We start from the raw sequence: 23,734 nt of genomic DNA, 5'->3' as shown, positions 1-23,734 counted from the left end.
GTAGCAGCATCGGATGTGATTCTGGTTGGCATGAAAATGACCATTACAAGGTACACGAGGAAATAGATGTCCTTTCAAAAGCCTATTATTTTGTATATTCTTTGAAGGTCTCAAAATAATCAATAGGCATTCAATTGATTGCAAAACATTAGTACAGCTAGTACAGTATTTTGCGACACGGTTTCATATTGCAACAGTTTATATCACAGGAAATATTGACGTAAATGAGATGAAAACGAGATGGCGATGGTTTATTGCCTGTGCACAGTGGGTGACTTCCGGTATGTTATGTATAAAGGGATCGATAAACGACTGGATATGGGTCTGGCCACTGCCGTTACCATTTGATAAGGGTTAGGGTTAGGGTTAATAAGAGTGTCAATACATATTCACACTGAAAAGTATTGGAATTGTCCTGGATGTCTTTTTTACCATTGCCTTGGCACAAGATCGTAGGCGGGATTCCTCTGTATCACCGAGTCTTTAGATGCAAGAAACAGTGACGCACAAAGGCAAATCTGGAGGGTTGCTGTACGTCATTATGCTATAACGTCTATTTTTTAAACTGAAAGTGTAGCGAAGGAAGTAAACAAATTATTCCGAAACATAAATCGTACATTAAAGGTAACAATGTCCCCAAAATCACATGGTATGTTACAACATTATTAAGCACATTTTCAACTCTCTTTTTGGGCACCGAAAGTTCCATATACATACATGTATTGATGTCACTCAGGCACGGAGTACCCTAGTAGACTGAAAGACGTTCAGAAATTCGGAGCTTCAATATGCGTATTGACTTACGAGGGCTAAACTCTCAAGAATTACCGATAAACATCGTTCTACAGTATCTAAAATTCACAATTTCAATTTCAATGTCACCTGTTGCCGTGATTGTCTTTTTGTCAATTTGTTTTATTGTTTTGTAATGCGCGCACTCATAAATTTGTAAATTATCACAAATGTGACAATACGGACATATCTAAACTACACATCAAGCATCAAACAGTAAGTATCGGCCATTGGGCGTTCACATGGACTGAGACCACAATTAAGTACTTCCGGGTTCAGGCCCCACGAATGAAGTCCCCTCAGAAATGTATGTATTTCATGGAAATAAATCAAATGCCTGTTTGAACTTGATTTTTGTCTATGAATTTAATGTAAATTTATAGTAGAGATGTCAATCTATGTTTTGTGATGTAAAATATTAATATTGATCATGTATTTTGTGCGCCAGGGTCCTGTGTGAAAAGTCCTGATTTGACCTCTACCCCTGACCCGGATGTATATAATCCACGTTGGTAACACATTTTGACAGCTAACTCCAGAAAATGCTGAACATGCTATGTTGAAACTTTTATATTTTGCTTCTCACATGTTGGTCTTGGCCAGGTGAGTTGGAAAATTGGATATGAGATTTTGGGAATTTACTATGAATTTTAATGTTACAATGAAACATATAGCGAAGCTAATTGTGGTCTCGGTCCACATAGCATAAATTAAGCTCAACACCGAGGCCAAAACCAATGTACTGCCAAGTGAGAAATTCTGAAAATAGCATTATATATCCTACGATGCACTATATCAGATACTGCCAGTTCCCAACCACAATACATCGTAGTTGTTGGTGTCAATATTTTGCCACGAGCTTATTTTGTTTAAGTTATATAATATCTTCAATTATTTCTTTTTTTAACGAACCATATAAATACTTTAAGTAGAAGTGCCGGGAACATGAAATGATGATACTATTAGGTTTGGTTTAACCTGCCAGTCTAGTCTGCCTCCTTAGGTTTATGATCGGCATAGTTGCTGTAACAGTTTTCAACGTAAAAATAGTCAAAAGCATTTTTGGTCGTTAAACTTCCGCACACATAAAACTGAGAAGGAAATGAAATAACAAGCTTCTTTTAGACCATCTGTTCTCGTTGGTAGGTAGTTAATATAAGTTTATCTATATGATTACACAAAGAAGGCCTATGCCCTGTGAATATTCATTGTAGCCATATGAATATTTAGCTGTCCTTATACATTATTCTTGAAAGAAATGCGAAATTAAAGTCGGACTATAGAGTACATGTATATGGAGGTCCTGAAATGACTCTATCCTATTATTTACGGTTTAATCACTTTCAAACAAGAAATATCTCTAAAACAAAGATAAACGGCATAGTTTTAATGCTGGTGGTTATAATGTAAAACTGCTGGTGAAATAAATTAACGAAATAATGTGTTTCAGCACAGATAACAAAATTACATCAGTTTGAATCATTTTTGGTGATAATAGGACTAGCATTTGAATCAGGAATATAATTTTATTAATGTGTCATTTGAAAAGATACATCCACTTATTTAGCTTGCATTCAATCTTAACTTTGTTTCGTTTTTAACTGCATATTTGCATTTTACATTAACCGCTATATTGACCAATCACATACTTCATCTTGACCAGTAACGCCACCTGTCGCGTCATATCCGGGCCAAAAGAATATTATACGGCTATGCCGAAAAAAATCTGATTTATAGCAAGTTGTTCTTACTCAAATCACCTGCTTACATTTTCCTCATTAACATTCCTGCTTGGCAGCCAAACTAGCATACTAAGTTAAAAGTTTGCATCCCTTTACAAATCTCATACGTTATCATCTCATTCTCATACGTATTGAATGAACTTTTCATCTATTACTGAGCTACATGTACTGAATCAATTAATTTCATTAAAAATAATCAAAATTGACACATTAATATGATGATTGCTGGTCAATGTTTAAAAGGACCCGTTTTGAATGTACGCAGCTTTTCTCCCATTTGCTTTTTTATTGAAAGTGTTTGCGTTCGAAAAAATATATTGTATGTATGTAAGGTGATATGTTTGTCTATCGATTTCTAATGTGTACGTAGTGGCTAAGCTCTCTCCTGTATCAAGTTACTAGTTTCCTGATTCTTATATTTTCTATTATGCTAGTTTGTGTTTAATGGACTGTTGGATTGATTAGAATAAAACAATCAGAATATCTGCAACACAGTACAATTATGAACGTGAACAGTAATCAGAATGTTTGCCCTTAAGTATTGATTTTCCGTGATTTCTGATGACGTTGATATTTTGAAATCAAATTTAGCCATGACTTGCTCTTTTACAATCCAATGACCTATACGTTGTTAACAATAGTGTCATTGTTTTTAGTCAAGATCATATCAGGTCTATTGTTGAAGCTTGGCCTACTGACTAACATTAATTATGAATCTATAAGGCCTTTACCTTGCTTGATCGTAACTGATATAGATATCCACACTTTAAATATACAAGTCGATAAAAAGCTTAGGAACATTATTTGATTTAACCTACTCTCCATTAAGGGACCACTCTCCATTAAGAGACCGTTTTTCAACTTCCCTTGAGTGGTCGCTTAATACAGATTTGACATATATCATAACTATTGATATATTCATATTAAATTTAGGTAAAGTTACATGCAACCGTGATATACTTCATCCCCATATAATGTTACAGAAATGGATCTTAAATTACTTGGCGGGTGTCGTCGATTGGACATGGAATTACGTGGGGGATGTCGGTTATTTGACATGGAATTACGTGGTGGGTGTCGGTGATGTAGCAGAAAGCGCTTTTTTTTTTTTTTACATATTATCTCCTTTTACGTTTAAAGTTTAAACTTTGTTAACATGTCTGTACTCTCTAATTGTTTAAGCAATAGTTTACTCATCCAGTAGTGATGACTTCAGGCTGGGAAGCCAATACCTGCTTGTAATAGATAAACCAAAAACATTTTAATATATGTATATATAAATTGAATTATTTCTTGATAATTACATATCGTTTCCAATGGAGTCTCCTGTCCAATTGTCAAGGTCTTCTGAGCGTATCAAAGAACAAAGCAACTCGAAATCGTCCGTGTCAATAGGTTGTGAACTTCAACGACTGGCCGTAAATCTCCTACGTTATCCTGAACTAGATAAACTATCGCGATGCTTACACATACCAATCATCGCCATTGTCCTCTTGAGTATAAAGATTGAAGAAACGCATAAGATTTCAAAATATGCATTCATCTACGACTTTATTGAAAATGCCGACGATTTGATATCAGTCTTACCGGCTGCCTTCATTAATATTTAAAATCCAGACGGTAAAGCATCGATCTGCGTGTTGTCTTCACAAATACATGGAAGGAAACGTACCAAGTAATGGAAAACACATTCTTACATTCAAAAATACCTTGATCAAAAGCAGGATTAGACATTCATGCCAAGGCTTATCCTCATTAATAAAGTAAAAGAGATATCAGCATAAAACATCAGTGACATTGAATACCAGGCAGTAAGAAACAGTAGAATCCCGTGAAAACGTATCTGTAATATGTTAGTAACATTAGAATCCCGTGAATATCTATCTTTGTTATGTTAGTAACTGTAGAATCCTGAGATCACATATCTGTAATATGTTAGTAACAGTTTAATCACACCCTAGGGATTGACAGAGATATCACACCCTAGGGATTGACAGAGATTTCACAACCTAGGGATTGACAGAGATTTCACAACCTAGGGATTGACAGAGATATCACAACCTATGGATTGACAGAGAGATCACACCCTAGGGATTGACAGAGATATAACACCCTAGGGATTGACAGAGATATCACAGCCTAGGGATTGACAGAGATATCACACCCTAGGGATTGACAGAGATATCACACCCTAGGGATTGACAGAGATTTCACACCTTAGGGATTGACAGAGATGTCACACCCTAGGTATTGACAGAGATATCACATCCTAGGGATTGACAGAGATATCACAACCTAGGGATTGACAGAGATTCCACACCTTAGGGATTGACAGAGATGTCACACCCTAGGGATTGACAGAGATATTACATCCTAGTGGATTACTACCCTAACCCTTACCCTAACCCTAACCCTTGATTAACCCGAAGGTGTAGAATTTGGAGTCAGAACCTCAGCAAGCCTCGGTTTTCCTTTCCAACATACCTACGTATGTTGAACTATATTAAAGACACCCTAGGGATTGACAGACATCACACTCAAGGGGTTGACAGATATATCACATCCTAGGGGTTAACAGAGATATCATACCCTAGGGGTAGACAGACATACCACACCCTAGGGGTTAATAGAGATACCATACCTTAGGGGTTTACAGAGATATCATACCCTAGGGATTTACAGAGATATCACACCCTAGGGGATGACAGAGATATCACACCTTAGGGATTGACAGAGATATCACAACCTAGGGGTTGACGGAGATATCATACCCTAAGGGATGACAGAGATACCATACCCTAGGGGATGACAGAGATATCATACCTTAGGGATTGACAGATATATCATACCCTAGGGGTTGAGAAATATATCACAAAATAGGGGTTGACAGAGATATCACAAAATAGGGGTTGACAGAGATATCACACCCTAGGGGATGACAGAGATATCACACCTTAGGGATTGACAGAGATATCACAACCTAGGGATTGACAGAGATATCATAACCTAGGGGTGACAGAGATATCACACCTTAGAGGTTGACAGATATATCATACCCTCGGGGTTGAGAAATATATCACAAAATAGGGGTTGACAGAGATATCACAAAATAGGGGTTGACAGAGATATCACACCCTAGGGAGTGACAGAGACACCTTACCCTAGGGGTTGACAGAGATATCACACCTTAGAGGTTGACAGATATATCACACCCTAGGGGTTGACAGATACATAACAAAATAGGGGTTGACATAGATATCATACTCTAATGGTTGACAGAGATATCATACCTTAGGGAGTAATAGAGACATCATACCTAAGGGGTTGACAGAGACACCATACCTTAGGGGTTGACAGAGATATTGTGGACAGGTAAAATTTGAGACAAATTTGTAAACGGTCGAAGAAAATTTGAATGACCTATATGAAAAAGTTGACAACAATTGTTTGTTACTGCGTTATGCCATGTTAACTATCAGATAGCTCGGACATTAAGCTTTCACCAATTAATGAAGTAAACTTATTCTGTATTGATGGTCTGCAAGTATGCAATGGTATTGATTTAGAGAAATTGTACAAAAACATCAACGCTTTTAATTTGAGATAAAGTAGAGCCAAAATGCATTAAACCTCATCACAGTTGTTTCTTCCTTTTCAGATGCGTGAATCTTAACGGGGACCTAAAGTGTTGATACCGAGGATGGGAATACAAAAAATGAAACAGATCGAAAGAAAAGTAAAATCATAATTAAATACAATTTATAATTTTCAATATTAGATTTTTAAAAAGGAGTATACGATTAATCAAATTCAAAACAAATTGATCAAGTGGATAAGGAAAACGTATAAATATAGTATATAAAGAATATGTTTGAAATATCGATCAAATCGACACGAAACTAAAGCAAAACGATACTTACACAACTGAATACATCAAAGGAAACAAGAAATAAAATTCAAATTGACTTTTTATCATTAAGACAAGCTTTCGTTTTTCTAAGTCCAGAACAGTGGGACGTCATCAGTAATTGTCTGTTAGTCCCCGCCCCTTTAACATGAATGCTGCCGGTGGAACCATGAGTTATATATAGATTCCAGCAAGTGGATTTTCCCATTCACCTCCAAGAGCTCTGTGGTGCTAGCATCAGGCTTAGATGAGCGTCAATACACTCCGCTAGCTACTACAACAAGAGTACTGTTGATTTCCAGCTGTATACAACAGCAAAACGCACTGTGTGGCTGACGTGTTGGATACCGTGTGATTTTCAATTATTACTGTAGGAGAGACATGGGGAATCATTCTAGCCGGAAAAACAGTGGACTCAAATATCACGGGAAAAAAGGTATGCTGTTTTAAATTGCATAATATCGCATGTTGATCAGTGTGTCGAGGTTGTAGTATACCCTCAGTGTATCTGGGTCAGGGTAAGGGAGGTTTCCACATGGGTTTCATATCGCTCTGTAAATACATGGAGTCTATGTATGTAAACACCTTTACTTCATACCCGCTTTATTCCCAAGATCTAGTCAACTAGAGCATTATAACGTATAATGTCAGTGTGGGATAAAATATTAGGAAACTGGATCCTTTTAGATGTGAATTAATATAGAATATTAAGATATCAACAGGTAATAAAAAATATAACGCCACGTAATTAAGAAATTAAGTTGATTATTAACAGAAAAATGAAATTAATGCAAGCAATATCCTTTTAAAGACGTAAATTAAAAATAATTGAATAATCACCATTTAATGAGACCGTGCCAGTCTTGTATCAAGTAATATATACATATATATATATGAATTATACTATGTATATATCATTGCTGTCATGATTGTACAGTCGTGTCTGGTGCTGATAAAACATTCTTTCGATCTTAGAATACCGATGAGAGGATAGCGCTTCTTTATAGGGTTTTCTCATTTGATACAGTACGTGTATGCTGACTTAGACAAAAAATCAACAAACCTTGTATAATTCATGTGACAGAAATGAATGTAATGCTGGTCGATTATGTACAACAAATTAGACAGATTCGATATAGTTTAACATATATCGTATTAATACATGGTAATATACCACAACCATGGACAATAATCGTTTATCCTTGATTTAAATTAAAATTTCAGCAATAATGATTACTGCTATAGTGACAATGGCCACTATTATTACATACAAAACCTCATTCAGTTCTTGTCAATATATATTGTCTACCGTGGCTCCTTTTGATTCCGTTATGACTTTTTGCTTGGTAAACACACAAACAATCCTTTCAGAATCACTCATTACATATACACTGTAACAATAATCTCGCTTCATGTCTGACAAAAATCCACAATGTGAACCGTTTTATGAACAAATCACTAGAGTATCACTTGGGTTTTTTCTCAGGAATATCTAAGATTTCCATTACAGTATTGTCTAATCTCTTGATCGTATTTTGTCCTCAACACAAAATAATAAAAAGAATACAATAGAAAATCAAAGAGGTAATACTTTATGAAAATTCAATATCAATGAAATTGTTGCAAAAATAAACGTGAATGGAATTATAAATGGATCGAGTGTACATATATTAGCGAAAATATGCATACATAGCACAAATCTGTTCACAAGTTACCTGTATCTACATACATATATCAAATATAATGATTTCAACATCAACAAGCATGGTGTATCTTCCGGTGATGATTCATGACTCAGTCAAATGGTATAAAAAGCGAATGTTGTATTACATATTTGCATCTGCATGATGCCATCCATGGGTTCCATTAGATAAAAAGCCACATGTCGGGAAAGTCTGCCCAGAACTCTCAGTAACGGGTTTGCACTAGTTCAACGTCACTTGAACTCTGTATGTTTATAATGTATATAATTGATTCGGAAGCGAGAGAGATATTGTAATACTATTCTATAAAGCTCTGGTACATCCGTTTCATCGTGTGTTTATCTCGAACATGATTCCTGGCTACTGGTATAGTTATTCGATCATAACCTGTTCTACTAAGGTAAACTTTGCGTGTGAGTTTTCATCCTGTTACCTATACAGGTATTCTAGTTGTAAACTTCCCGTTTATATGATCTCCATCGTATGGATAATGGTACACATTATATAGATTTCCTTTTATAAATATGCTGAAGTGACAGATGTTTATTGCAAAGCAATACTTTCAACGTTGCAAAATACTGCAATATAGATCCTAGCAAAGCGTAAAGTATCTATTAAGAGAATCATTACAATTGTAGACAGATTTATAAATACAGTCGAGTATGCTTTCCTAAGAGATGTTGAAGATGAGCAGAAGATAAGAAACACTAGTCATGCCAAAAAGCGATAAATGAGCGAGCAGCGTTTTTTGGTCCGAGGAAGTAAACAAATTGATGAACTTTATCCGACCTTCATGGCTGCAAATAGCAAGATCTGCAAAGTAACGTATATTGAAATGTTGCTATAATGAGTCTGAAAGTGTTCATAGCAGCATTTCGGAGTTTTATACATTGTAAGATTTCCGATATGGAATATGCATTATCCCGAGTTGGGGTTTATTAGTTTTTTTTTTTTTTATTATTGTGGTAACGATGAACTGCTCAGTCAAAAGAAATGGCTAAGGTCATAATTCTATTGTTGATACAAAAACAATTTATTAGTTTTATCAATAATTTAAGCTTACATAGAATTTAAGCTGTTGGTGGATATTTACGAGTAATTAATTTATATAAACAATAGTACGCCCTGTTGTTTGTTAAATTATTCATAACCGCATAGTGATTACCTGCGCTATAAACACTTGCTTTTACATGTCAGTTACGTTGTGTACATTATAAACGTATGATTTGTAACTAAAATGATTGTATAACTACATTCCGGACATCATAATATATGCCAATTTTGATATTTCTGGAAATAATTATATTGATGTGAGGCCGTTGCGCATAGAACGGTCCCGTGACAACCCGTAAGACGTCACATCCACGCGCAGCCGAGTGAAAACATGATTCCTTATAAAGCCATTTACAAGTTAGCGTCGAGGGAAATCACCTTCTTGCCCGCGTGTCCGTAAGGTCCAACACATTCTTGGGGTCACCTGGGTATTTCAGAAGATAAGAGAACTGACGCAAACATTGCCAATTACCAAATATTGGAAAATCGATAACTAGAGTAGATGGCGAAAATCCTTTGGGTAAGCCTTGATGATGGTTATAATACTACCGGGCGAATGAACTTTATGGCTGTGAACATAAATATGTACGGTACAGTGAGGATCGAGACACACACCATACTGTAAAAATCACTTATCAATACTCACTCGCTTTTATAGTGTAATGCAGTAACACAATAGGAAGTATCTATTTGATATACAGGACTGGGGATGAACACGGCTTGATTGTGTATTATTTCGCGCAGAGTCACGTTCGTGTCGGCCTTCCTGATCGGTGGTTATATAACTCTTTACATCAGTAATCATTGACATCTGGAACCACCATGCTGCCAACATCACACGTCCAGCGTTGACAGATGTATGCGTTAATACCAGACAATGATAGGCATACTATACAGTAACGATGTAGTTGTAAAGGACTGGGTATCGAACTGGCTCTGTTTATACAGGTTGAATACATGTCGTATTTTACCGTTACTGTGTGTGATATCCGGTTGCACTTAATTCTCTGGATTCCGTTCCCAATTTCTAGCTACTTTCGTTCCTATAAATTTCTCACTTCCCACTCTCTCCTTTGGTAACAGCAGTTGGTCTAGGCGATGGAGGTAATAGATATACATTCTGCTGACTATAAGACATTTAATACTCGGATTCAAACAGGTATCGGTCGGGACTGATTAGCCATCACCGGTATATCATGATCGGTGAGTGCCTCGGTGCTGGTGTAGATTATGATCGGTGAGTGTCTCGGTATTGGTGTAAATTATTACATTTCAGTAATATTTTGCATTTATTGCGCGGCCCTTGTTTGAAAAGCCCGCTAATTAAGGTCAATTAGTAACTTTGAAATCGGCCAGGTACACTCAAAGAAAAGCATTACATAACAGAAAATAACCATGTCTGTCATAGCGCATTGGATCTCACATGTACGAAACTCTTGCACAAGCAAGGAAAGTACATGTCGCAAATAGCATCTCACATGAAAATCTGTCTGTTAATTTACAAAATAACAGTTTTTAAACTTTGGTCTGATTAAGCTATGAACACAAATCTGTATGTTGTGATCCCGACTACAGATAACTGTTATCTAAATTGGTTAAGGATGTGTGTGTTGTTTTGTTGTTGTTGTTTTTTAGAAATAATTTTAATTTGTAGTCGTTGCACGAGTTACCTCAATATCATAGCTAAAAGTCAAGTAAATATTTAGATGATGAAGCTTCTATTCAAGTGAGATTTGAGCATCAAGCAGTGAGCATCAGGTACTATATCAAGCGCGCATCTTACTTTTGTTACGATATGGTTACCCATTGTTCCAATGGTTGTTATGATATGGTTAACCATTGTTTTAATGGTTAAGTCAAAATGTTACTGCAGATTTATTGACCAGGGTTTAACTGAACTTCCCTAAACAGACCACGGTAAGGCATACGTCTGGTACAAAACAGGAGCAAATACAAGTTCGTATGCATCGATATGTATACTGTTAAGAAGTCTAGAAATCGTAAACGTTAACAAACTAGAACAGATGTAGAATAGCTACATATAAGTGCCATAGAGACGTTTATACATTTGATAGCTGTAAGCAATACATTGTCTTGGTATACAGTATATATTCTGGGTCGCTGTAATTTGTCACTTTGCCAACATAAAACGTTAAACTGTACCTTAGTTTATAATGAAGAACTAGGTTATGTTTTATGTATTGGAGGGATATATTCAAATATTTATTGACTAATAGGAAAACGCACCAATTCTCATTGTTAACGACCTTGCAATGGACGTGTATGGCCGATGTATATCCGCCATTAAATTCGAACAATGCAGCTTATATGCATGCAATATATATGTGTTTATACAGAGTATAGTTAATAGGAGGTATACTAGGGTAGTGTATGCCCTCATGCATATCATATGTGATGCTTTTAATTGATAATTAAACCTGAACAATATACGACAACTAGCCTGACGGGACCGTCAACAATTATTCAAAAACACGTTTACAAATCACAAATCGATAGCTGCTCATATCAACATGTTTTTTATGAAAGAAAATATATGAAACCTGACCCAGGTACGCTATTTGATCAATCACAGTCTAAATATGGATATGATGAACGTTTTTGTCATTTCCCGTTAAATACACAAATTTAATGTGAATCATCGCGCCATTTTTTTGTTTTCGTTTGACAAGATACGTTTTTTCAGTCGACAAAAGTTATATTTTCTAGCATGTATTCAAGCAAACAGACGTTTAAAAATACGTTCAATAAATAAATTCCGGTTAATGTTTCGACAAAACCAAATATTACCGGTTACCTTGTGATACGTATTATTTCACCAAAACTTTATTCTTTATTGTGTATAGCATAACGTGAAATGAGAGACCAGGACTTTTTTGTTAAAAAGACATTCGTTACAAAAAGAATGGACCACAAAATTAATCCTTATATTTACATTCAAATCTGTTTTTTATTTTATGTTATTAAAAATTTAAATCGGCATTCTTTTTTCTTTGTCATACGAATAGACTTAACAGCCGGACAATTAATTCACTCGAAACAAAGTCAAAACAGAAACGAAAATAGTATTGCTCATTCACACTAATTATACACTTGTAAACGATGTTTTCGTTAGTAAGGTTATATAACGAACACAGATCGGAAACTTTAATATTTTAGATATACTTTGAGTCTCCAAATAACGTGTGGACATCATTTTCAAATGACCTTGGCTGCTTAAATGCCTAACGAACACCCTTCAAACTACAAGCAAGCAAAATATTCATTACATTACCGTTGACGACTAGACATACAAATGGTATCTAACTCCGTTAGTATCTGACAGAAGACTAAATCTGTATTATCCATCTCAATCTCAACCCGTTGTAATTTTGTTGTGGGCATTAAATGTGTTATGCCTTGTTATGCCAAGCTAAACACTTAAATATCTGCGGATAATTGTCCGCTGGTATTTAGTTCAATGTGAAATATGTATACCTTAATATCGTCTGTCATTTAGTAACTTTTCTTGAGGGCAGGTGCGAAGTATACATATAAATACTTATACCTACCATACAAAAGTTTGTGAATCTAGAGAAATACTGAAACTCTTTCAATTACCCGACAGAGTATTGCTTTTAAGCATTAAACCACATTTCTAACTTATACATAACAGTATATAGTACACGATGATTGACTCAATGTTCGGCATATACGTCCATTATTTGTAACCTTGCTGGTACATATCGTACTTCTACCAACATTTCACAATTAATGAACCATCTTACAACCTTGCTTACAAATCACATCCGTGACAGTCAGAACCCTACTAACAACCAATATGTTGCCCTAACTCACCTTACATGTCTGCGACTGACAGCGAGGTAAACACTGGGCCTCGTTCCAGCCTACTACTAATTAGCGTTGTAAAGTTTGCATATGGTTTGGCCATTTAAAGCACCTTTTTGCCTTATTAACCTGAATTAGTTCAAAACGCATGTTTCCGCTCCTTTCACCCATGCATAAACTATGTATTTTACATGTGCTATAGCGCACCATTAGGATTCCACTTACACTGAGGTTGCATGTTATCTATACCTTACCCCCTTGTTGTTAACCTAAACCAATCTTATGATATTGGGCAGATTTATAGGACGGCATTTAATGATTGGGTCCGTTTTATAGTGACATCTCAATTAAATCTCATATCTTCTATTTCAAAAATTTGCAAACTTATAGTATCAGGATAGCACGAAACGATATTGTATAATCCGATTATCGATCCTACGGGTCGATTTCATTGAAAATGCATAACCAAATACGTTAGTCAACAGGCACGTCCATGTCATTTTTATTGAATATAGCTCCTAGTTAATTAGATCGCAATCATGAAATATCCCACCCAGAAACAGCACTAATGAACAACGGCGTGATAATTCCTATACTGGACGACATCCAAATGTGAAGAGTTCTAATCCAAATGAGGCTTGATTAACAACACGTCTTAACGCCAGGAACAATACACGTTCGGATGACCTAATTCTGAATAGCGATAACAATGCAGTGTGGGTGGCAGATTTCAGCAATTTCATTCGTCTGTCATGTATTGGAAGAAAATTAAAACCTTATGCAATACTGCCGTTCAGTTAAGAGAATATAGTTGGATGGATACTGAAAGTACAGGTGATACCCTTCAACGGAAATAAAGGTAATACTCTTCAGCGGATATACTGCTTCATGAATAAGGGGTTTACACAACCGTGTTGAATATTGTTATGTCTTAGTTGTCTGGCCACAGTTTCTGTCAGGACTCGTATACCGAACACCGCTGTCACTTCTGATAAACACCATTTAATTGCCAAGGCCAAGTAAACAAACAAGACACAATGCCAGCTCTAACATAGACACGTGGTACTGTAACGAAACTATTAATAACCATATAACTTCCTAATCATTGTTACTGTTATAATGCTTCATCTTGCTTGAAAGAATGTCTCAACAGTCCCGCACAATTAGAAAACAAAACAAACTAAAATATAACAAGACGGGGTGATGAATTATAGTTTACACGATCCTGCAATAGTTTACTGTTGAAAACCACTCCCCACGTATGGTCTGACGCGATTTCTAACGATGAAAGTAGGATGTATTCATTACTATATCATCACAAACAAAATTGGCTTCTTATTTCCAAATTAGTGCACCAATTAGTACCATAAAATCTTTTGCAAACTCACAAAGGACTATGCTCCTTTCTGAGGATACCTTAAACCTGTTCACGATGTAAGATTGTTATTGGCTGATTGATTCATGAAAAACCAGCAGCGAAGTCCATAGAGGTCATATAGAGTGCAAGAATAGTAATGATATCCGGTACAAATGTTATCATCAAAATGAACACAAATCACATAATACTGTGTGCTCAGGTGTGTATGCTTTCTTAATATTAAGATGGTGTCCGATGTTAATGAGTCCACTCCAGGTATCAATGTTATAGAAGGTTAATACTATATAAATACGTGAAAAATATATCATACCCTCTCGCTCTTCTATCCAAATTTGTGTTACTTAGCATTTGATAGTTTAAAATCTGACTAGATAAAATATACATGTTTTCTCTTCTCCTTTGTAAGCTTCTTAAGTTTGAAATTTTCCGCTTCCATAAAACGATATTTTCACCCAACACCTAGGAAATATATCTCGGTCAATGTTGACCTACGTTTATTCTGCTATTTTTCAAACTACATCTAAACGTCGGCATTGTCAATGCTTTAGCATCAAGACACAGATAAGATATATTATCCAATGCATATTTCATCCAATATATGCGTCAACATATAAGATGTGGAAGGCCATCTTCTAATATCTGTAATGTTCACCCGATTAATGACCTTTTTGTGGCTACATGCCTTCTGCGTGGGCTTTGTATCTCACAGAAATGACGTAGTAGGCACTATCACAACCTACTCAGAGGAGCTCCCCATATCGAACACGATCAAACAGTACTCTCGCCTTTACGTATGTCCGTGTAGGCGTAGTATTGGCGAGTAATACATGTAATCGTGTTTAACAATACAATAATTCTGGTCAATCCATAACTGACGGTCAACCTCATGCCTTCCGTTACTCGTGACTGAAGACGTGATCAAATTAATTTGTTTAGTAAAACATAATGAAATCTAGATAAAATCTGATATATCACACAATGCATCCTGTGCCCTTCGGTGATATCTAGCATAGTTCTACTGACCTCGTAGCCGGAATAGATATCTTTATTTATCTAAGGTAGTAAGAGCCCTCAACGTTAGACAAACAGCTGTCCAACACAAACCCGAGTCATTCAGGAAGTTATCATAGTTAACGGAATACCAACATGGCTATATACACCAGCCATACCCCCAAACTATTTCGTGTTAACATGCAACGAAACCGACAGAAAGTATGTCTTAGACGTCGAAATAACACTTGTCTTCCTGAAATATGTTAGAGAATGATATACAATAAACCATATTTTATTTCAGTATACACAGACATAAGATAAAATCCATCATGGAAGAATACGAGGGAATATATAACAGCGTTTAGGTACATTAAAATATCCAAACAAGAAGTTATCTTATAAACGTATTCCACATGTACAAGTGTCCGATAAAGTCACATTATGTAATTTGAAATATTTGACTATTTGACATATGACTTACTTCTTACCTTAACGTTCATCTTTCGTCTCTGCGTGGGAGCCTTTGGGTTTTGTCCAAGGCCGTGAAATACCAAAGTCAGTACAATGGCACTAAATGGGCTGTATAAAGAAACCTAACTGCTCCATTGAGATATCAGGGGAAAGGGTTTAATGTTATGGACATGTGAGTGTAACATTGCACAAAAATGACCTTTATTTTGTCCACAGCATTGCACGCTGCGTCGTTCTGTTAAAGTGACCTAATTGTGTCAATACCAGTAGTAGGCTAACCTCCCCTGCCCTTACATATACTGTTTCTAAGAGGAAGAACAGTTGTCTTGTATCATTTGTGTCTGGCTTCTTTCCGATATTATCTAGGAGGTGCAGTTTGATATGTTTCGTACGCTATTTTAAATGTTGTACAATAGAACAGATTCTCCGACACAACCTTAACCATGTTTTACAGGATCTATTAAGCATAAGTGGATAATATAAAGCACCCTGGGTTAACAATCAGTTTAATCCGACTTGATAGGAGAGGTTCTTTCTTTTCTTAAATGTTTTTTGGTTCATACTTATTTGGTCACATCTGATTATAAAGTGAATGCTATTGATTTCTAAAGGAATTCATTTTGGTTTAAAGACTATAGAGGAAAAAGTTTATTTCACAATTTTCTTCGATATATGCATTTCTTTGTCTAAAAGCTTTAACACTAAATTTTACAACCGAACAAAAATCACAGTTACAATGTCATGCAGATTTAGATTGATACTTTTTGCAATAATATCGTTTTTTTAGAGAGGCTCAAACTTAAATGAAGCTACCAATGCCATTACGTATCAACACCTACGCTTTATTGAAGCGCAAATAAAACATTGCCACTCGACATCACGCGTGTGTTAACACTCGGTTGACATCATGCTACATTAACAGTGTTGCTAGTCCAATTAACGAATGGAAACGAATCACTTTCCACTAGACACAGTATCTGTAGGGAAAGGTCAAGTTTATCCGATGTTTTCAATCTTGCTGGAAGATGTACCAGTTCGATAGGAAAGGAATTAATCACCTACAAATAACAGCCGAGCGATAAGATCCAGTATATCATTCTACAGTAGTAAACAAGTCTCCAAGAGAAACAGTGTGGTTAGCCTAGCGGAAAGGTTGGCGCAGGATTTAACGGAAGGTAATTAAAATGAGAGATTTGAATTTTACCGACGTTGGTGATATGAGGAAGAGCGTGCTGTTGGTGAAGAGATGTCAAGCAGAACGTCAAAAAGAGGTTACATTAGCTACAATAATTGCAGTACGTCATTTCCGGCTGATGCTCGCTGGCTCTATTGTTGCGTCATCTAAAAAATATGGCAGATAATTCCGGCAAGGGTTTAAAATGTTGAAAATAGCAGGCTGATATTTCCATCTATTGTTGATAATATCAAAGGCTTTAGAAACCACGATTATAGTGCAATCAAATGACATTAAATGCATTGACATTTCCTTCGCAATCAGATGGCGATACCTAATCAGGTAGAATGATACATCTCAGTGACGTAAACGTATGCCTAGTGTATTCTGGATATACTCATATAAGATTAACCGTGGTTTCATAATGTTAAGTTATTCGACCTTTTCTTTTTGTATGCTGCATTTTACTATTTTACAGATATAAATAGATGGCACCATGATCATACATATATTACATATATATAACTCCTACAGAACACATACAAAAATTGCGACGAAAAACATATGTAACGTTCATATCATGAAGTGATTTTTTTATGGCAGAGATTTAGCCAATGAATTGCTTATTCATAATTCATATATTTTAACTTACTATGTGCGAGGTAGCATCTACATATTTTTATTTTTTAAATCATGCAATCTGAAACTCGTCAGATAAGCAAACTTACCTAGCGAGTCATGGAAATAACAAATTGTACGATATACAAATTCGTGTGTAACCCCTTTCAGTATGAAATAAGTAAATCATACAGGGTAGGCAGTTAATGAAAATAAAGCTACAACATACAGCTGCTTCGTCCTGTCATAGCCTGCCAGCTCTTCTAGTACCGGAAGTATGGACATCCGGAAAAGGAAAACCAAGATAAGTTAAACAAATATTATACAAGGGGCGATGCATTAACCACGTGATTCGATTAATAGCGTTTGAATATATATTAGATGATATGATAACCACGGACATAAAAAAGTGTATGTGATCTTCTTACATTAGATTAAAAGGTTTATGGCTGTCGACACTGTTGAACATGAGGAGAAAGGAAATGGGAGAACCATATTGGTCTATCTTTCCTGACATGTTCAAACTGTTCATCATACTGCTTGTGATGAATAGGTTAGTTCTGTAGTTTAGATAGTATTCTGTATATATACTGTTCCAGTATTTCTTAGTAAATTATTGAAAACATGTTTTGGTCTCTGTTAAGAATTTGCCCGTTGGGTGTTGTTGTGTACTGTGGTAGTCTGTGCTCAATTCTGCTTGTTTATTTGCTGTACATGGTTCGATAGCTAGCTAGCGATGATACCTAAGTCCGTTTATTGATGTGTTCCACAGGGAACCAACTTACCAGTAACGTGTACATACTCTTCAGGCTTTTACCAATCGCCACTTTTAGATACGCCATATTAACTATACATCTATATATGTCATCAAAAAAACGTAGGATTATCAAACAAATTATAATCAAAATCTGTTCTCAGAAAACATTTGATAGTGTTATTTGCAAAACTGCACCCGTATTTTGAACCCGTTCTCGCATATAATAGTGTCAATGAGAACAGTTTGATTAAAGGTTAACAATGTTCAGAGTACATTTAATTATAGTGATTATATTATATTTGTACTGGAAGCTCCAGACTACCGCCTAGTAACTCTACCTTTGTGATTCATCACAAATTAAAAAAGCGGAATAAACTGACACTGAATTGATTGGCCACCACCTGTGATACCACAGTGAATCCGGGGATAAACTTACTACATAGCGATAGCACACGAAATACACCTGGTTCTTTGCCAAATCTAGTGTCTAAGTTCATAAACTTTCCCTCATTTCTGGTTTACTACTGTATTGGTATATTTATTACACTGGAATTAAGTTTTGCCATATGAATCTACTAATTTATTTATGAATACATCAATGCTCATTTTGTCTAAATTCCTTAGCCATACCTTGCATACCAAATATATCCCAAACTGTATATACCTGCCACATACCATCTCTTTGGATGTTACATTATATAACCGCGGATGAACTTAATTGCACTTTAAGTTTCACCCTTAATAAGGCCTTTAAACAACATTTCAGACAGAAGGCGATCTATTGAATGTATTGATAAAACAAATTATAACGCTGCACTAAAGGTTTGTTTCGTGTAAAAAATCATTGAAATTTGCAATCAAAGGTTTTTTGATAGTTTGACAACAAAGTAAATAACACAGGAGTGACGTCATTAATAACGATAGCGTACAATGTTCGCCAGCATAAAAAATCCGGATCACTATCTAAACAAATTAGTTATGTAAATTACTCCTTACATATCGCTTTAGAAAGTTGCAATAAAAACATTCAAATATCCTGTTGATATTGCCAAATAATTTCGGTGCTGCGATCAGTGTTGATATAAATACATGATGAAACGCTTAACGGTGTTAGTTCCTGAAAAATAACCAGCATAAAATGGCTCTAGCATAGCGATTGTAGCAGTTTACCAGAAATCTATTTCATGATTGTCATTTACATTTAGCGTCCATTGAAATTCAGGCAGTTCTATGAAATATCATATACATGGAAACAGACACAGGTGAATGCTACTATAGAATAATTGAAAATAGTCAAATCATTTTCTTTTCATTTAGATTTACTTTTCCTATTTTGCCTTTCTTGTGTCTTTCCTTGGCCCTTCGAATCCGAGGTTCATATTACACAAGCTGAAAGTCGTGATAAAGTCAAACCCATGGCAACAAACATGCATACATATACTTCTTCCACTGTTAATTATTAAAAAGCAGCAGTTGATTTCTCGTACAAGAGTACAAAATAATCGTTCCAGTGGCATGCGTGTTACGTGAATCTCTAGTTATAATTATGCGCTATCGTCTGTTGTAACCTTTCCGCACTGTATGATTGATTCGACCTTGCCTGAAGGTCAGTCATTTGCACTTCAATGCAGTGTGAATGTAGTCACATAATTCATCAGATAGGATGTCTCAATATATACCATAAGGAGTTCTTATTCAACTAGCGTGCATATTAGATACAAAGAGGATATCGAATAGTGTCTACAATAATTCCAAATATATTTCACGAGTAAAATATTACTGAAGATACTGTTAGATATCATGTTTATTATATTTTTATAGGAAAATAAACCGGGTCACTTTTTAATTTTTGCATTGTTGTTTGTAAGCAGTTTATAATTGATCAAATCAGAAAAAAGTAATATTTTTCACAGGTGAAATTATCAGAAATTATACATATTTTACTTGTGAAAAATATATCACTTTTATAGCATGAATAATTATCGACATTTCACTGATAAAAATTGAAGAAAAACGAATTACATAATTCTACCGATAGGATTTGACTAGCGCGGTTAACCGTACATTATATATATATATATCGTTACGATATCGATACTATTGGTAGGTATACCACGTATTTGTAGAGGTATACTACTTGCATGTTGTTTGTGATAACAGTGCATTTAGACAAAACATAACATATTTAGCGGTATTAGTGAGATTAACTTATTTGTCTGCATCCGAGTTCCTCTTTTATATGTACTAGTAACTGTATAATGATCAAGATACGATGGTATAGAGTTATCAATTGATAGTTATTTGTCTCAAAAGCTAAACCAAGTCTGTAATTTGTATACTTTCAGGTCGAGCTTTGAGCAATACAGATGATCTAAATGAGCCTCCAATGGATTCCTACGACAAATTGGTGGCGTGGTTAGTAGAAATGGCTGAAAATGACAACTCTGGAATCGACAAAGCATCCTTTGTGAACCAGATACAGAATGTTTGTACGAAGCGCAAAAGTAAGCTACGGAACCAAGCATCTTGGCAGACTTCATGTGACTCCTATACAAGTACGGAAACTCCCGCTGTCAGTAAATCCTCTCGTTCATGCGAAGACATAATTGACCCTAATTCGAGACTACGTGTACCTGTGTCGAGCAGACAAACCACATTTAGTGAGGACGAAGAGGACAATGAATTGAGAAAATTGTCAAGTGAAAGTCTGTATAACGATGCAGATCGAGAAAACGATTTTGACGTAGTGGATCCAAAAGAAATTTTACTGAAGAAGCGAAAAAACTTTTTAACTTCTGGTAGAGCTGCGCATGTTTTAAGTTCAAGCGTTGGTAATCTTGTAGACAGTCATGGCATGCTAATAAATGATATCAGAAGAAAAAGTTCCAGCATGGTGATTATGCAAGCGAGGGGACAACATTCCGTGGACATTTTAGATCGACCAGAATTACCACAGGTCACGGTGCAAAGTAGCAGTGAAGAGAAAATCCTGGACGACGAGCTATTGGACGGCAATATAGCTGACATCATGTTTGCTGTGGAAGCACTATGGCCTAAAAAATGATACATATAACAGCCGCCAACGGTTGACAATTTTGTGAACCATCCCCCAGTGGTTTTAACATGTGGAAGACTTTCAATGAGTGACCAAGTTTGATCTTGCCAAGTGTGACATTGGATGGACGTTGTTGGGTATTCTAAAAACCCTTTTGTTGGTTCAGGTTCCATTATACGCACCGGTTGTATATGGAACTTTTGCACGAGCAATGTGACATGATCACAGGACATCACATGATTGGTTGAATTTTTGCTATCTCTCCGCCACGATTGCCTTCCGTTGCTAGCACATGCCAAACCGTTCTTTTAAACGATGGCGCTTAGTGCCAAATGCAGAGATGACATGAATATATTGATAAGTATCTTTGTGCTGTAAATTGAGATATTTATGGAAGACGACTGCTTCAAAGATTGAAAATCTGTTTAAATGATAGTTAGAACTATATGTCTATTTGTGTATTTAAAATCTAAATGATTTCCGATGCCAATCCTAGAAGAAAGAGTTAAAAGCAATCAACATTAGAATATTGGCATTACTTTTGTCATATACTTCACTGTCGGCACTTTTATGCGATGTCATAATATATTTTATTATAAACCACTTTGATAATAGCTCTATACATTCCAATTTTTCACAGAATCTTTCCTGATTTATTTGTGGCAGACGTGCTGAATCATAACAGTACGATTCTACTACAGTTGACCACTGTGTGCATAAAATCCATTTTTGTATCATGAATCATTTTACTTCATCAACTTCATGTTCGAATAGTGGCAATAATTCTACGTATATGCTATGATATATATATACATATATATATTTGTATTCCGTTTGTCTCTTGAGACAGCCAAATATTACTGTGTTGTATAATTGCTTACATGAGGAACCAATACCTAGATAAATACTATCCATTATTGTGCTACGTTAAATTCTTGTAACCAAATCAATCTGTAAATGACTTTAACTAGTAACACACTGTCGTTGACACTTCTGACTATCAGTAAAATACTAAATATCTTCATTTGCAATAATCACTTGTGCCGCATTGCAATATTGATTTTTATGAAAATGTCAATTATTCTACGAATGAACTGACAATATGAACAACAAGGACAAGCTATGTATGTTTGTAGTAGCGGTGTATATAATCTTACTGATATGCAATATTTTACAGCACGTTGTGGAAAAAATCAAACACGAAATTATTTTCTTGTTTTTAGAACGCGATTAAATGAATTTCCCCTTTTTAAGAATCTGCTGCTTGGATTTATTTTAGACATACAACTCAAAAATCGATCAACTGTAGTGAATATTTTAGCAAAAAATCAAGTAAGATTGTTTCGTTTTTAAAACAATTGTCGTTTGGAAAAAAAAGCCTTAATCGACTAGTGTGCTTTTTACTTTGAGTTTTTCGCTCTTTGACTAACATGTAAACTTGTTAATTTGTTGTGTAGTTACTGCTGTGGTGTCAAAACAGTTACATGATCATACCGTATAACAATGTAACTTGGTGTTTGGAGTCGATGTGTTCTCGTACATGTACGACATCGAAGAAACATTTTTACTGCAATTCTTAAAATCTGTAATAAATATTTAAACCAAGTTTTGGTTGTTTTATTGTAAATCAACATTAATCAACGAGAAAGATCACCATATCGTCGCCATCGGCAAAGCAACTGGAGTCAAACAGTCTAGTAAATATTGTTTAACTTATTCATGAAAAGTGTCGCAAGACAGCCACACGGAAATTGTTGAAACACGATATTGAAATGGTAGATAATATAATTTATGATGTGTTTTTATGTAACAAATATTTGTTCTGTTCTCTGAGTACCCCATGTAAACAGTTCATACAAGCCTTAATAAAATTTCTTAATAATGCCTACACCAAAGGGAGATAACCAGTACTGAAACCGGGTTAGCGTGTATACACTCTACACATGTTATATAACTGATGAAACAGACTTACGGAGAATAATACGTTTATGATAACACTTCACCAGCGATAAGGACCAGTATTGCGTTTTGGAATATATGAGATTTTAAACAACTGATAATCTGTGATACTCCATTCCCAAGATCAATAAATATGCTAATATAAATATAACTATCAATCAAAAACGCAGCATCAGCAGGAAATCCAGCATTATATTAGAACCTCACAAATGGATTTTGAAGCATGCGAAGTGCTCTGCCATTGGTATAAGATAAAGGAATACGTCCTACAGTGCGACCAATACAA

At 35.5% G+C, this 23,734-nt stretch overlaps 1 protein-coding gene across 1 annotated transcript; it reads left to right on the top strand.

The window, feature by feature from the left end:
• The first annotated feature begins 6,643 nt into the window (after positions 1-6,643).
• LOC117324472 lies at positions 6,644-23,095 on the top strand. The gene is made up of 2 exons (XM_033880346.1): positions 6,644-6,877; positions 20,780-23,095. Exons 1-2 carry the CDS (start codon positions 6,823-6,825, stop codon positions 21,496-21,498), a joined length of 774 nt encoding a protein of 257 aa, XP_033736237.1. The 5' UTR covers positions 6,644-6,822; the 3' UTR covers positions 21,499-23,095.
• The last annotated feature ends 639 nt before the right edge of the window (positions 23,096-23,734 follow it).

This window comes from Pecten maximus, chromosome 3 (assembly GCF_902652985.1).
Source record: "Pecten maximus chromosome 3, xPecMax1.1, whole genome shotgun sequence".
NCBI classification, from domain to species: domain Eukaryota; kingdom Metazoa; phylum Mollusca; class Bivalvia; order Pectinida; family Pectinidae; genus Pecten; species Pecten maximus.
This window is presented reverse-complemented; position numbering and strand designations above follow the sequence as displayed.